The sequence below is a fragment of the Lonchura striata genome, chromosome 11 (assembly GCF_046129695.1).
Source record: "Lonchura striata isolate bLonStr1 chromosome 11, bLonStr1.mat, whole genome shotgun sequence".
NCBI classification, from domain to species: domain Eukaryota; kingdom Metazoa; phylum Chordata; class Aves; order Passeriformes; family Estrildidae; genus Lonchura; species Lonchura striata.
Window position 1 is genome coordinate 11,877,276 of NC_134613.1, and position 16,190 is coordinate 11,893,465.

Genomic DNA, 16,190 nt, shown 5'->3' on the forward strand with positions numbered 1-16,190 from the left:
ATATACATTTCTAAAGGAGGGTGCCAAGAGAAGGGTGCCAGACTCTTTGTGCTGGTGCCCAGCAACAGGACGAGGAGCAATGGCCATAAAACACAAGAAGTTTCATCTCAGCATGAGGAAGAACTTTCCATTCAGGGTAGCAGAGCATTGGAACAGCTGCCCAGGCAGGTCATGGAGCCTCCCTCTCTGGAGACATTCCAAACCCTCCTGGACTCATTCCCATTTTCACCTGCTCCAGGTGACCCTGCCTTGGCAGAGGGGTTAGACCGGATGATCTCCACAGGTGCTTGCCAACCCTAGCAATTCTGTGATTCTGCAACAGAGCTGAGGGAAGGAAGACAGACTGTCTTATTTGGAAAGGTAAGGAATAATGAATTCACTGGGTTTTTTTTGTTGTTTGTTTTTGTTTTTCTTCTTGCCTGCAGTGGAAGCTGCTAATCAATCCCTGACTTAATGCAGTGCTGTAAAAGCTGATGTGACATTGCCCTTTACATTCAATGAGAAGCTCTCAAAGCAGGAGGCTGTGTGCTCAGTGCTTGCTTTGCCTGACATTTCACAGCAGGTGCAGCAGGGTTCAGGGGCACCTGCTTGCTGTCAGAAAAGACAGAGATGTACACGGTTCCCTGGGAGAGGTAAATGTCTCATGGGAACTTCAAGGGCATCAAACACCAATGTCCTATACTACTTAAAAGATTAACATGGAAGACCATGAGGGATGTATGAACCTGCTGCAAACTACCCTATCTTTTACTCTAAGCATTGCATTTACCATTTTTTACCCACTGTGTTATATTGCCTAAAAGTTTCAGACTACTTAGGCAAATTAACTTTGATATTTTATTAACATTAATCAGTTGCTTTTTTTACTGCTCATGTTTAGTCCTCATTACTCCTATTAGTCTCATCAATTAATTACTACTTCCCAAGTCAAATACTTCCACAAAAGTTCCAGAACAGTGGGTGGGTTATCAAGCTGCAAGACATGCAGCTTGATTATCCATAAACTTGCTCTGTTTTACTTGCTGCCAAGAAAAGAAAAATACCAGGAATACAAGTAAATTAATAAGATCAACCTTAGTATAAATGTCACCCTTCAATATTGTATTAGACTGAAATTTACATACCATGATACTAAAGAGATAATTTTCAAAGAATAAACATTTGGAGAAAAAATTCTGTCCTTGGATACATGGGGCCACTACTGAATACAAAAGGGAATAAGCACGTACTTCCAGTGAGAGAAATAATCTGAACTGCTTTTTACTGCTGGTGAAATTCTTGCTTTGCATATTTATTGACCATGGAATGTGTAAGGAAATGGAAGCTATGAATGAAGCAGAAGAAATAGTCCATCCTATCTGATATGAGATCTACAATGATAATTAAAGACCTGATTCTGAATAATATGACTGAAATTTCAAATACTTCATACTGGTATTTCAACATCTATTCAAAGTAATAAAAAAGAAAGTAATGAAAGTAATAAAAGTAATGAAGTAATAAAGGAAGTAATGCAAATATAGGAATCCAATTTATACTGATTATTGATTAAGCCTTCATAAAACTCTATGTATAAAAATTGCAAAACAGAGAATATATGCCCCATCCTTGGAGGTGTTCAAACCAGGTTGGATTGAGCCCCGAGCAGCCTGGTCTAGTGGGTGGGATCCCTGTCCATGGCATGGGGGTTGGACCTGGATGACCTTTAAGGTCCCCTTGAACCCAAACCATTCCATGATTTTATGATTTGATAGTGTAATGCTTGAATCTGGGATGGAAAACAGCATAAAGGTAACAAAGAGCACCTCAATAGCATTGGAATCTAACTATTGAATACTCAGCTTTGCATCTTCAATGTAATTTTTGTGATAGGTTTCTTCCATCTATTTATTCCTTAATTTTAAAAAATGTGTCTGATTCTCTGCTCTTTGCCTCATCACTAGTATGCAAAGTGAGCATAAAACCTTATCAAACAGGCATGCTTGCATTTTACAAGCAATTAGTAGAATGAAGTACAAACCAGGAAGAATCCAGCAGGAAGATAAATGTGAGGCTACATTTAAATAATTACCTGTGCTCAATCTGGCTCTGCCTGCAAAGGCAAAACCAGAGAGGTGTTCTCTCTTACCCAGCAAATTGCACTTAAGGCTTATTAAAAGATAATGTGGAAACAAGCAGTTTTAACAGATTTATCCTATTCTCCTGGGGGTGAAGCAGTATCAAATGTTTAGTTTAGAACTAATGCACTTGCCCATAAGAGTAAATTGTCCTCAGATTCTATAGGAGAAAAAGACACAAATGAATCTCTGTAAGTGGAACAGTCCTGAAAGTAAAAGACTGAATCTTCAACCTAAGAAAACAGAGACTAGGAGAAGAACAGCTGCTGTGTGAGGAAAGCTTTAAAGCAGTGTCTTAGTAAAAATGGGCAAGATTAAAGATAGCAGAGGTGATGTTAATTTTCTTTAACTCAAATATTGTATTCTAGTTGATTAAGAAAGGTATTTCTTTTCCAGAAAGCTGTTATTAGTTACTGTTTCTCAATGAAAGAAGTCCAAAATACAAGGGGATTCACTGTGATTAGCTCACAGAATGCAGGAAGAGATGCAGCACCTACATTCCACTGCTGCTGTGTGAAAATTATTCAGCTCCACTCTGATAAGGGGAAGAAACCCCTCAAGAAAACAAAAGGATGAAAGTTTTCCCCAACCAGCAGATGCAGAGCTGTACTAAACAATGCTGGACTTTTAAGGGACTGTCTGAGAGGACAAAGTCACGTTTTTGCTTAGAGGTTTTGTTTGTTTGGGGTTTTTGTTTTTCTTCCCCAGCCATAAAGTTAGTTCAGACAAAAGATATAAGTCTAGCTTTTGTAAAAACATGAGAGGGAATGAAGTGGTATCGTCTTAGTGATAAAGAACTGTAATCAAGGACAAGAGGAAAGAAGCAGCAAAATATTCTTCTGGGTTGAGATATCTACAAACTCTGGAGGAGGTCATGCCTGCCCCTGCTGCTACAGTTGATATACAGCCCATTCAGCTGAACAGAACACTTCTCCCTTCAACTCAATCATTATGGAAAGGGAAGTGCCATGTGAGCTATAAATAATCTGAAATTATTAGTCAATCATAACCTATCCAGCATGGTGGTACCAGTATAAGCTGACTAACAAAAATTTTCCTTTGTCACCATTAGGCAAAGTTCAGGAAAAGTTTATACACAATATTTTTACAGTAAGTGATTACCTGAGTAGAAGCTAATAATAGTGTTTAAGAACAAGTGTAATAGTCACTGGTTAGAAAAAGAATAAATAGGGACAGTACTATAAGTATTAAATATATAGGACAGTATACACTGCTAGTATTGAATGACAAGTTTAAGACTGAGCAAGGAAGACAGGCATTCACTGATGCACTACATTTTTCCTAAATCTGGCACCATGAATACACCTACAGTCAGACTTGAACTTACTAAGATTACTGTAGACTTGTACTGTGATACTACTCATGGTTCTGATGATGGTTCACTGTGTAAAATCCAAGAAAATAGGTTAGAGAACAGGGAAATTATAGATATAACAGTCCCAATTGCAAGGTTATGCCATTTTGGAGATCTCTGGTAGTTCCAAGCAAGATGATACAGTGCTACAGCACAATATGAAGAAGTATTAACTCAGCCCCGGGAGCAGTTTTGTCCACTTAATCTGTCTTAATTACCGGTTCTAATAAATGCCAACAAAATAGTGCCATTTGGCATGGCTATGGTGCTTTTTGGCAAGCCTGGAGAGCTCTGCTTTGCCCTCAGCGGGTGAATTCTCATACTTAGGAAGCTCAGCCCCTCGGGATGTACAGAGTGTGCCTGCTGTTACCAACATCCTTCTTTGTTATGGTGAATAGAGAACGTTCCTAAGTCCCCTCTTCCTCTAATCACAGCAACACGCTATCTTATCTGCCAAAGGAAGGCTTAACTCCAACTGTAATCTCCTTGACTTTGCCTTTACAGATTCTCTGAGTTGCCATAGAGGACTCTTAATTCCTCAGGTGTCTGAAAAGATAAACATGGAATACATTTGTTGAAAAGTGCCAATGCAGAAATGAGACTGACTAAAATAAAAAGGTTTTATATTTTGATAGTAATGACATCCTGCATTCTTGTGGATGCTGCCTTCTTGTCCTTTACAAAACCTCAGTCTCACCTTCCCTCACCTCTGTAGCCTCCCTCTAAAGCAAGACTATATTCCATTTTAAGGGGAACTTCGTAAATTGTAAATCTGGAGTGAAAATAGACTTGAAATCTGTCTCCAAATGGCATGACCTTTCTCTGGGGAGCATTAGCCTTTTTGGCTTTTTTTCTATGCTGTCTCTGTGCTTAGCATCAACTCCTGGACCTGCCTCTTCTCTTTCAAATCACTTTTATCAGTTTCTGTCATGGAGGAAGCTTCTGTCAGAGAAACAGGAAAGTAGTATCTTCTTAAGCACTGAAGACAATAGCAAACTTGAAAAGCAATCCTACATTAAATGCATAAAATGGTGAAATGATTATCTCCCCCTATTTTTATAAGGCCTTTAGAATCTTAGCTCTGCAGGACAGAGACTGTCTGTTGCTGTTATTTACACAGCAGCCAACTAATTTCTCGCCTAATTCTGGTCTTGACTTCTGGCCACTACCAAAATGAGATTATCATAATAACAGCAATTAGGATGTTCTCTTCCTAAAAGACTGGATAGTTTCAGACATTTGATCTGACCTATTCAAAAGTTAGAGATCTGGAAGATCAGAAAAAAGAAGCTTCTTAGGACAAAAAAATTAAAAAAATGTACTTTGTAATTGCATGTCTAATTTCAGCTTATTACTCTCTTATCTTTTAACCTTTGCATCTTCATACTTGTAAAGGAAAATATTTCCTACCATATGAAGTGAGTAACAAACCATATGCACTACTGGTGAAACTCCCACTCTGCTTTCATTTTTTTGCACCATAAATATGGAATAATTGGGGGATCAGAGAGTACAAAAATATTACCATCCTATAAGATCAGGTATTTGTGTAAACTAAATGCCAAACAACAGTCTATAATATATCATGCAAACCACTGATGCTTCATGGACAGCCTGCAAAGAAGAAAAACATCCCAAAGAGACCAAATCTAATGAAGACAATTCTCAAAGAGAAACATATGGTACCTTTTTCATGCAAAATCTATACATAAAAATAATCCATTAGAAAAAATATAACTGGTGCAAACTCAACTTGTTACAAGTTTGCATAAAAATTTTGTTAAAAGATAAACATTTTAATTAACTTAAATTGGAAGAAAATCTAGAATGAAATTATGAACTTAATACCAGATTTTAGTACAGTTTTGTTTCCAAGGCATGTCAGCTTGGCACAGTGTAGCCCTGATCTTGGCAGCTGTGCAGACCTGAACTGTGCTTTGGGATGTCCTTTCCTCCCTCACCAAAAACCCGAGCTGTTCCCCCAATGCCAATTCAGTGCCTTGGTACTTTCAGAGACATGGCTTTGCTCTTCTCTAGCCAAAGGCAGCTGCTCTCCCCTCTGACTTCTCCATGCCACAGCAGCAGCCTCCTTGCTGGAGTGTCCTCCAAGGACCAAGGGAGAGGAGAAGGCAGAGGGTGTGTGGTGCCAGCTGGTGCTGCTCGAAGGGCTGCTGGGTTGTTCTGCAAGAGGGAGTGGGCAGGGGGCACTGCTGGAGAGCAGGAGATCTGCAGTGCACACACCCCTGAGCAGATCCAGGAGGGATCCACCTGTTCAGGGAGAGGAGAGAGCCTGAACAGCCATTCTGAACTGCATTCAGGAAAAAGGGAAAAGGAATGGAAAGTGTATGATCCAGTGTTTGCCTATTCTTCCTATTTCCTGAATTTAAGATGACGGGTGTGGCTGGATATATTTGTGAATACAAAAGGTGGGTAAAACCAGAAACAGGATCTCAGATGAGCTGATTTAATCTTTTTTATCACATGAACAATCCTTTTGCAAACAATGCTGGGCCAGCTCATTGCTTCTTGATTGGATTCAGAAAGGAATCAACTTGGTAACACAAAAGATGCTGCTTCAGGAGATTAATACTAAATTAGAGTAGGGAAAGATTGCAATCACAGCCCTGGACACTAGGTATGAACAGATGGTAGCCTATGTTAATAACTTGGAAGGCAAGAGTGGCATAGCAGAATGCAATGCATTTTAATGAACTCCATTAAAACCATGAGGACCAACTGTGAACATACTCAAGAGCTTGCTTCTAATCTTATAGAATTTAAAGAAAAAGATATTGACATCAACAACTGAGTTAAACCTTGTTTACAGAATACCTACTGAAAGAATTAATAATTCAAATCCCAGCAAAGCTGGGTACCAGTATAGATATATAGGTATAGATCAGTATACTGATCTATATTTTTTGACTAGATTTATTGAGTTTCCTGTTTAGGAATGAAATCAAAGAAGGTGAAATTATGTATATTTATAATAATTTATACTAATTTCAAAATAATACCTTACACTAATTTCATTTTCCTTTAATTATTATTTATGCACAGGAACCATTTCACTAATGATTCTGGGAGCAGTTTAGAATTCCTAATGCCAACAATGGCATTTACTCTCCTCAGAAAGTCAGTATCCACAGCAACACAGAAATGAGACCACATTCAGGAACTGGTCTGGAACATAAAAAGTCAAATGCCTTCTACATCTCTCTCTACAGAGTAAGGTTTAATATTAACATTAATATTTATTTTACAATCCTGATTCAGTCCAAACATCCACACTTTATATACTGTATAATTAACTCTTTCTTATGAGCTTCTTGTTCTATTCTTTACAACCAAGAAATAAGCCACGACTTGATCTGAAGCTGCCTTTTGAGTGATCAGTGTGCTCTAATGAACAAATAGAGTGATGTTTTGTGGATTATTTCATTGCAGTGAAGAATATTTATGGTTCAATGGCTAAAGCAGTACTAGCTCTGGGTGCTCAGATGGATGAATGTCCATGTGCAGAGTATAATTATATCCTCAAAGGTCATGACGTCATGGCAATTAGTGACTATTAGAAATCCTCAGTAATCTGTGCTATCTGTAAGGGAATCACAACACTGAGTTACTGAACAGCAATTTTCTGATAGCTGTTCCTGACTGACAGCCTCCCCAGACAGAAGATTCCCTGATGGAACCAGGAATATGCTTTAATCTAAAACAGTGGCTTTCACTTGGTCTTCACATTTCTCAGGTTTTGGAAGCTTTTACCTTCACTGATCACTCTTAAAGGATGATCTCCTGCCTGACATCCGTTCTGAAACTTGCACTTCTGATTCACTCTGACATGACTACAGAACTGCACTTTGAAACAATAGTTTGAACATCTCCCACTCACATCTAAGATGTCTCATGTCTTCTGTTGTTTTTGTACATATTTTAATTACCTTCCTTCCTTTCTCCTCTGCTATGCTTAGTATGGAAGTTCCACATTCAAATAACACAATTAACAAAATAAAGTAACACAACAGCAGATGAACAAAACAGTTGTTCCATCAATAGCCATTCTAGCCACTAATCTTTTCATGAAAATCTGCCATGTCATCTAAGCACTACTGCACTGATATTATTGCATTAGACATTCTGGAGAGAATAATATAGAAGTGTTTCTTCAAATATTTGGGGTTTTAAATTATTTTATGCCTGTTGAATTACACTGTATTTAAAATCCAATCTCATATGTTTCTTCTCACCCTTTTTAGACTTGCTCTGTAGTCAGTAGCACAGTAGCAGACTTGCCTAAAGACAATGCCAGTTTCATGTGGGTATTTTTACTTGGTTTGCTGCAATAACTATATTTTATTGTGTGTTTGAAGCCATTAGTTGGACACAACCTGCTATATAGCAAAACCCCATGTATTTTAACAATGGTTAACCACAATATCTTAAGAGATAAAATGAAACTGCCTTTGGTTCTGCTGGAACTAGAATGAATACATCCTGCCTTTTGAACACAAAAAGATTTAATTATAAGTGTGTGCTTCCTCCATAATTTCATTCTGCAAATGTTCCTTATGGGCAAGTTAGCAATTTTCAGCTAGTGAGAAAAATTGAAGTGTCTACACTGCTCTCTAGCAAGCACATGAGTGTTTCTTTGGACACTGAAGGTTTTTACCAGATCTAAGAAGCAGCATTTCAAGTCACAATTCTTTTGTGTTCTTTCACACATAACTTCATAGATTCACAGGACAATGATTTGATTCCTTATAACCCTTCTTTTTCACTAACTTATGAAGCATATTAAACAAGTGCACCAGAATCACACACTGAAATCTGATACCAGGTATCACTAGCTGTGAAAATCAGTCTTGCTGAACTAACTAGTGCAATTAATAGTTTGTTGTAATTACCTTCCAGAGCATATTTCATGTCCTGGGCAAACAGAGTCCACATGATTTCAGCACTGATTTTTCCCATGTTCAGCTCTTGAGGGAACCTGCAATCAATCACGTTACATCAGTTCACCTGCTGCTAGGAATGAGGCTTACAGCTGCATTACAAAAAGACAAATATCTCCATAAAATAATTCCCCTAGTATTCACACTTACCATATTTTATGTTTTGTAACAATTATACAAACCATCCAACCTTCAAATAAAAACATTCCTCACATGACATTTTAAATCAAGAAACATTCATCTCTCTTGCAGATGATTCCTCAACTTTAGATAAACTTAGGAAGAACACAAAACAGTTGGCTCAAATGTTTAGCCACAGGTTTTCCTCAATTCCCTTCTGACACTGGAAAAGAGTGAAGCTGTCTGTGAACCTATATTGGTTTATATACTTGTAGAATCCAACTCACTGAAGACTTCCACCTTGACGTATGGATAAAATAAGAAAATAACAAGTGGTGAAATGCAGATTTTGATTCAAAATTTTAGCTTTGGTCTCATGCTGCATTGTCATCTTTGAGAAGTTCTTTTTAGATACTTTCTGCTGTTATCAGTTAGGTATTTTTACACAAATTTTTCATAGATCTCAGCTGCTTCTTATTCAATGCAAAACAAAGGCATTAATATTTGAGTTACTATTTTCACTGCTAGAAACTAGCAAAAGTTGGCATTTTAACGATCAACACTACGGTTTTGTCACATTTTTTGTCTTAAAAAAAGTCCTATCTTTAATGTAGGTGTGGAACTGACATTAATATAAGCCATTCTCAGGACACAAAGGCAGAGCCAGGCAGATCAGGCAGATGAAGAGCAGAAAGTAGAACACAGAATCTCCCAGTGGGGTAAAGGAGTTGTTTATAGCACAGGGGTGCAGTGAGAGTCACAGTAATATACCCACAGTTCACCAGGAATACATAAAATAAGGGAATATATTAATAAGGAAATACACAGAGCTCTGTAGCTTTTGTGTTGAGGTTATTACACTTTATACTAGCAGAGAATTGGATCCAAAGTATTTTGACCTTTTAGTAAAGCAAATTCAGAAAATATTCTGTATTAATTTCTGTAAAAAATGTAAGAATTTTTAAAGGTCTTGTTGACATATAAAAAATTAGAATTATGTGCAACTTAAAAGTGGTAGCAGTATGATCTAAGTAATGTATTCATTTTTGAGACCTATTTGACCCTGATCATATCTGCAAAGAAAAAGTACTTAAACAGCTCATTAGCTCTGCCACTTTAATAAGAAGCAGTTGCTAGCTCAGTTCACTGAGCCCTCTTTATGCTAATGACTGTTCAGTTAAAGAATTTTGTATTAATTCTATTAACACAAAATCAGTTTCTGTTCAAAAGCTGAAATGTATTCCAGCTGTCTTAATTTCTTTACCTCCAATCCACTCTGAGTTCTCTCTTGGCACCAGACTTGAACTTTGACAGTCTTGCACTGAGGAAGTATTTAACAGTTGATTGAATATTGACACTGTCTTTTGAGCATACTGCAAGGCTGGCCATGAGGCAAGGCTGGGTCTGATAAAAATGCACTCGTTTGATTAGTGATAAATAGATCTGTCTATGCATTTTAACTTGTGAAAGCAAATGCACACACAAACTGCAATTATCAATGTTGAATAAATTACTTCAACACATCCTACATGGCCTCAGTTAGGTGAAGTCTAAAATTGTGACAGTGTTTATACTTCTAACACATTGGTGGGCATTGCACAGCTGCCAGTCACAGGCATGAGGGAACTACCAGAGGTATCCTTGCAGTTTACTGTATGTGAGAAGCTGACAAAGGCAATGCTCAAGCACACAACACATTCCACATGCTAAAGATAAATGGTAACAGAAGCACCTGAATTATTAAAGGGAAGGGATAATAAAAGGTCAAATACTAAAGCATCTATGTATATATGGCATTTTGTATTATTTGTATTTTATCACCTTATTTTCAGGTAAGAAAACTTTTTCAAAGTACTTCCAATTTTTATCCCTAAGGAGAAAAAATATCAGAGAAATTTCTCATGCAAATCTCTACATTACATTTTCTAATCTTTGTAAAAGCCATGTATTTTCACATTTCTCAGTGAAGCAAAAGGACAACCAGCATAGTGCTCTGTCAGACATTTAGCTGACTCTTGCTAGTTATTTCTGCTCCATAGGCCATAATTCTCCTAATTTCGATGTCATTGTTGGAACTATATAAAATCTCAGTTTATCCAGAAGAGTTATGTTGCCCATACATTACCATATCTACATATTTTCAAAAATACTAAATTGCATATACAAGACAGCCACTTATATCTTCTCTCTATTGATTTTAATTAAGCAAAAATATAGTGGCAACAATTTTCATTGGCTAGTTCTAATGAAGGGCAATACATAAAACCACAGATCAATAGAATGAAATTGAACTCAGCTTAAAACAAAATGAAAAGAGTCAATGTATGAGAAAAACATATATAATCCCCAAAGCATTTATCCCAGACAGTACTGCATGTCTCTAGTTCAACCCTAAAGTTAAAAAATTCTATAATGACAATTAAAAATGATTTTTCTGATTTTGTGCTGCCAAATCACCAGTCTGCTGCATCTTGAGATTACCAAAGTCTCTGAACCTCAGATGCACTTTCTCAGAATAGCTCATTTTCCATACTTGGCTACAGTCTCATCCAGGTGCTAAATCTCACTGTCCTAGGGGGTGAACGCATTCAGTTTTGTGCTGTGCATGCAGAAAGAGGACAGATCACACCATCTGTGGAGTGCTGGCCATGGCCTCTGTTTCACTAAGTCTTAAGACAAAAGTTCTATATGATTTTGGAAAATATGTTTTCTATTTAGACTGGGAGCAAAGAGCTCATCTATTCTTACATTTTGTGCTCTATCCTCCATCTAGCCTAAGCTTGATTTTTAATACTCCTTTCTCTGAAGAAAAAATAATGGGCAAGACAGATGCTGTGTCCATATAACTACTCTGGTCTGTCAGTGACACAGTTACATGAGAAGCTATAGTGGGTATGGTGAAAGAATGGGAACAGCTTTGTTCACAGGATAATGTTCACAAATTCAATGAAAGAAGTGATATTCATATAAGCATAGGAATATCACATGATAAAGTATTTCACAGAATAAAGTATAATTGGTAATGAGGAATATCACTGCATCAAGATGCAAAACACATCAGATACACTTTCTAGAATGAAAGAAATATTCTAAAGTTGGCCTGATGCAGTCCAATTCATGATAGAGTATACTCTGATTTTTTCACTTCCTTCCATAATTTTCTTCCACTGACCTATGTTTCATAACTTCCTGACATGTATGTTATAATTCTGCTGTTTCTACAATATAAGTTCCTATTCCAAACTCTTCAGAGGTATTAAACATCTAGCTCCTGAAGCATGAGGAAATCTGTTCCTGCAGATTTCATTTGTTAGTCCTTTCCATACTGCATGGAGCACAATGTGATCACAGAGAAAGCAGATCCTAACATTGCAAAGATCTGAGGATCAGTAAAGAAAAAATTTACAAGTCCTATTAGAGCTGTCATATTTCTTAATTTTACAGTGACAACTTGACTGCTCTATGTGCAAAAAAAAGAAAATTGCATAGGCCCAAAGCTTACATCTTGCTTTCAAATTACAGAAGCATATTTGACTTGAAGATTTTGTCCTTGATTTGATGTTCCTTTTATTAGAATAGATATTTTATTTTGATAGGAATTTCTTCTGTCTCAAAGGATATTTGGAAGCACCAGGAAGCCCTAGATTTGCCTGTGAATCAGGTTTCTAACACATTTTACATCGTTTGACTACTAGAATGAGGATTTTACAACTTAAATACCAGACCATGTGTTTTCCTCAAACTTGTCAAGTTTCTCCTGTCATGTAAGAACTGCAGGTTGCCCCCACATCCCACTGGTATGCTCTGTCAGTGGCTGCAGTGCTTGCTGAGGCCATCATGTCATGTTTCATCTGGATTCATAACCTGATACAGTTCAAATACTCCACTGCAGTGTAATTTTTGCCTCCAAGGTAGATATAAAAATAGGGTTTCCAAAACTAGCTGAGGAGTAGAATTCTGAGCAATATTATACAATTGTGAAAACTTTTATCAGAATGCTCTCCTGGGGATCTTCAGTTACCTCATTTCTAAAATAGGATTCAAATGGATGCAGGCCTGGCTACTCGACTGAGACACTGCATGGCCATATATTTCTAATAAGAAGTCATATTTTTGCAGTATTCCTGTGTATCCAATTTATATGTCCCATTCATCTATTTTAATCCATTTTCTTTTTTGAGGTAAGCAGGGAGGGAGAGGCCATCTTACTTTTTCTCAACTGTTTTTACATGCTGCTTTTGTGTTAGGAGAAGCTTTTCTTTTTAAAAAAATATATCCAAAGCAACTCTGAAAAGTTCTTCACCTTTTTTCCACCTAGAGCCTCTTCATCTTTTGCTTCTGATGTCTTCAACTTCTAAAAGACATGATATTCCCTGTGTTCACCCTTCCACTTACAAATTAACAGTAAAAAAAAGAGAGAGAAGTCAGAGACACAAGCTCTCTCCCTTAATCTGTCCCAATTCCGTCCACTCCTGATTCTGTTTTCACATCTTACACAATCATTCATCTGTACTTTAGGGAACCTACTAATCCCCTTAGAAGAACTCTGTTTATGCCTTTACTTTCTCCCTCACATTTGTATAGAAATACAGCCAGAACAATTTTTAGGATAATTAACTCGCAATTACACTTGCTTAATTTAAATGAAGACTGAAATGAATCACCTTTATGTATTTGTCTCAATTATGTATCTTACAATTACTGTATTATTTATACAGCATGTCAGACAAAAGGTTGAACTTTCATTAATGGAGAAACTCAACACTATGACACAAAAATGGAGTAAACAGGAAAAGTGTTTTCTTTCCTCTTATATGGTAAGTACTTATTCCTTAATAAGGTCAGTGCAACAGATAATTGAACAAAGAAATGCTTATTATCCAGGACTGAAATTATACTTTATTTATTTCAAGTAAAGGAAGGAATCAGAAGTCAATGAAATACCTTTCAGCTTCTGTTTATCACCAGGGGGTTTCTTTGTCACTTTTACTGTGGGGCCATAAATAGAATGGTACCCTTTATAAACAGACAAGCATGTCTCAATGTACAGAGTGCCTTCTAGTATCTACCCTATTTTGGCTGAAAAGAACAGATTGTTCCTGCTCCCCTTCAGAGCATTCAATTAATTGCAATTGCAGAAACCTCTATTAGTTGTTTAGTCATAATACAAATGTCGGTTTCAATGTTAACTTTTGCATAAGTCATCACAGCCAGACTGTGCTCAGATTTTCTGCAATCTCTCTGTAAAATGGCTCCAAAGAGCTAAAAAGTTCCCCCAGCGTCTCATCAGGTCACATTTCAATTGGTGCAAGGCCCGTTTCTCCAGCTGTAATATGTAAAATTTATTCCTTTGCACTTTTTCTATATATTTCATGTTCAAACCCCAGCACTGCCTTCTTTTCCTGTGTTTATCAATTGTTTCTCTCCTTTCTACTCAAGTATGAACCTTAAGTTATTTGACTTGTCTTGGTTATTGATTGTACCTCCCTTATGGGCCACATCTTCAATTCTGAGATGTCAGCTTCCATCTCTGGGATACTGCTCTCCACTTCATACACTTTCAAGTCAGTCTGGTCAGCCAATTATAAATTCAGAGAGGGTGTTTTTGTGAAGTTCATTTTTTCTTTTTTTACAATTACATGGCTAAAAATCATACCTAAATGAGCTTCAGCATGATTTGAGCACCATGTGTGCCATGATACTCCCATACCATCAGTATCATCACAAAATTCCCTTCACTGAAATGTCACTGACATTTCCCTTCTATCCATTTATCTCTCATGTAGAATATTTTGCTATTAACGTTTTGAGATGACTCATATACCACCTGTCCTTAATGTTCCTAAACCAAAAGATTTTCTTTCCATTATCAGAGAACTAAGTTTTTATCAAACTATGTTTTTATCAAACTATGCATCCTGTATAAAAATCTCTACCTAGATTCTGTTTAAAATATAACTTCTGATTCAGGTGTATTTCTTATTCTTATTTTAATAAATCCATGATTCTTAATTTTTATGCATAAAGTAATTACTTACTGGTTCAAGATTGGGGTATATGCTGTTTTATCTTCATCTATAATGGTGACCATCAGAGTAATCAGCTGTGCCCAGAAATCCAAATTCTTTGTTGTTGGTCCCTGTTCTTCTTTAGGAACTTCTTGTTTCCTACTCTGTTAAAACAAGATTGAATATATTTTTATTAGAGAAAATACTACGGGAGTTCCACCTATAGATTATTCCTTAGTTGGGAAGAGTGACATATTAAGAATTTTTAGAAATTTTGGAGCAAGACTGGCTAACCAACAGATTAGAATGTATGAAAAACTGTACTTGGCTGTGCACAAATATAAAGAACCATAGTGCAAAGATGGTCATGTCAGCAAAGGAGATCAGCAAAGGTTTTTAGTGCATTCTCACACTGTAATTAGATACATTATTCAATTTGCTGTGCTGAGACTCAGCACAGGTAGAATTGCCTGTTGAGGCTGAACTTTTATACCCAACACAATAAAGACTGAAAAAAATCAATGCTGAGGAGTGTTTAATGTTTTGGTTTGAATTATATGTTGAAGCTTTTCAGCCTAACAGCTGCTAATGATGTACAGTCTAAATGAAGAAGCAGTTCAATTTCCCTTTATTTTATTGAGAATTTCATATACTTTCATCTCACTAAAATATGCATTTACAGATAGACTTTGTTTCGACAATTTTTATTTATTAACTCTTAGCCTACAATTTGCTAGGCAAAAATATTTTGCATTCCTTTGCTTGGCAGAAGGATCAGATTCCTTATCAATGTCCAATAAATAACTCCATTCTAGGGACCCAAATATGAAAAGATATATTTTTAATTCTGTATGAACATATACATAAATAATTTCTGCCACACAGAGCTATGTCTGTACATGCTAGAGCTACACATGCTCTTCTACACTGCTGTGTGAGATTGAAAGGGGTCTCAGCTAGTAAGTCAGAAAATAAACTTGCCTATATAGGATCCTGCAAGTTTAAACACATATTCTCTGTACTTCTTATTCCTAGTCCAACTATGACCACTTCAATGGACCTGGTATCTTTCTGAATATACCTAACACCATATTAGTGTCACAGTGAATTAATTAAATGTTAATTTAACCCCAATTAACTTTTATCTATGAATAGCATTTAGAATGGCAGAAAGGGAATTTCAACATCTATTTAAAACTGTTTTTGTGGCCACTGTGGAATATTTTAGACAAGTATCATTAATCACACTGCTGCACACTCAGTTGAACTACAAAGGGTACCACCTCAGTGTCTAAAGCAACAGAAATAAAGCTCAAAAGCAGTTCAGAGGATGGTGGGTCTGGTGTCACCAACAATTAACAACTGTGCATGCAAATGAGAGAGCTTTTCAAAACAGAAATGAACATTAGAGTATTAATGTCACTCATAAGGGCGCTGGTATACATTATATTTTTACTAAAAAGGCATTGCTTCTATTTAAAAGATGTATGTCTAATAGAACGTTTTTTTTCCTCAGAGGCTTGTTAAATCAAACCAGCTGAAAGGCAGCTGTAGAAGACAAAGCTACCTCATATGTAGCTCAGCATCTTATCCAAAAACTGTATTTCACAGCCAG

At 36.7% G+C, this 16,190-nt stretch overlaps 1 protein-coding gene across 1 annotated transcript in view; it reads right to left on the bottom strand.

Moving 5' to 3' along the window:
- Nucleotides 1-16,190, bottom strand: part of UNC13C (unc-13 homolog C) — a 127,448-nt gene that overhangs the window by 42,342 nt on the left and 68,916 nt on the right. Inside the window, exons 17-18 of the mRNA XM_021537425.3 lie at nucleotides 14,606-14,739; nucleotides 8,400-8,485 (exon numbers count right to left, since the gene is read on the bottom strand). Coding sequence (XP_021393100.2) covers nucleotides 8,400-8,485; nucleotides 14,606-14,739 — 220 coding nt within the window. The remainder of the gene's footprint in view (nucleotides 1-8,399; nucleotides 8,486-14,605; nucleotides 14,740-16,190) is intronic.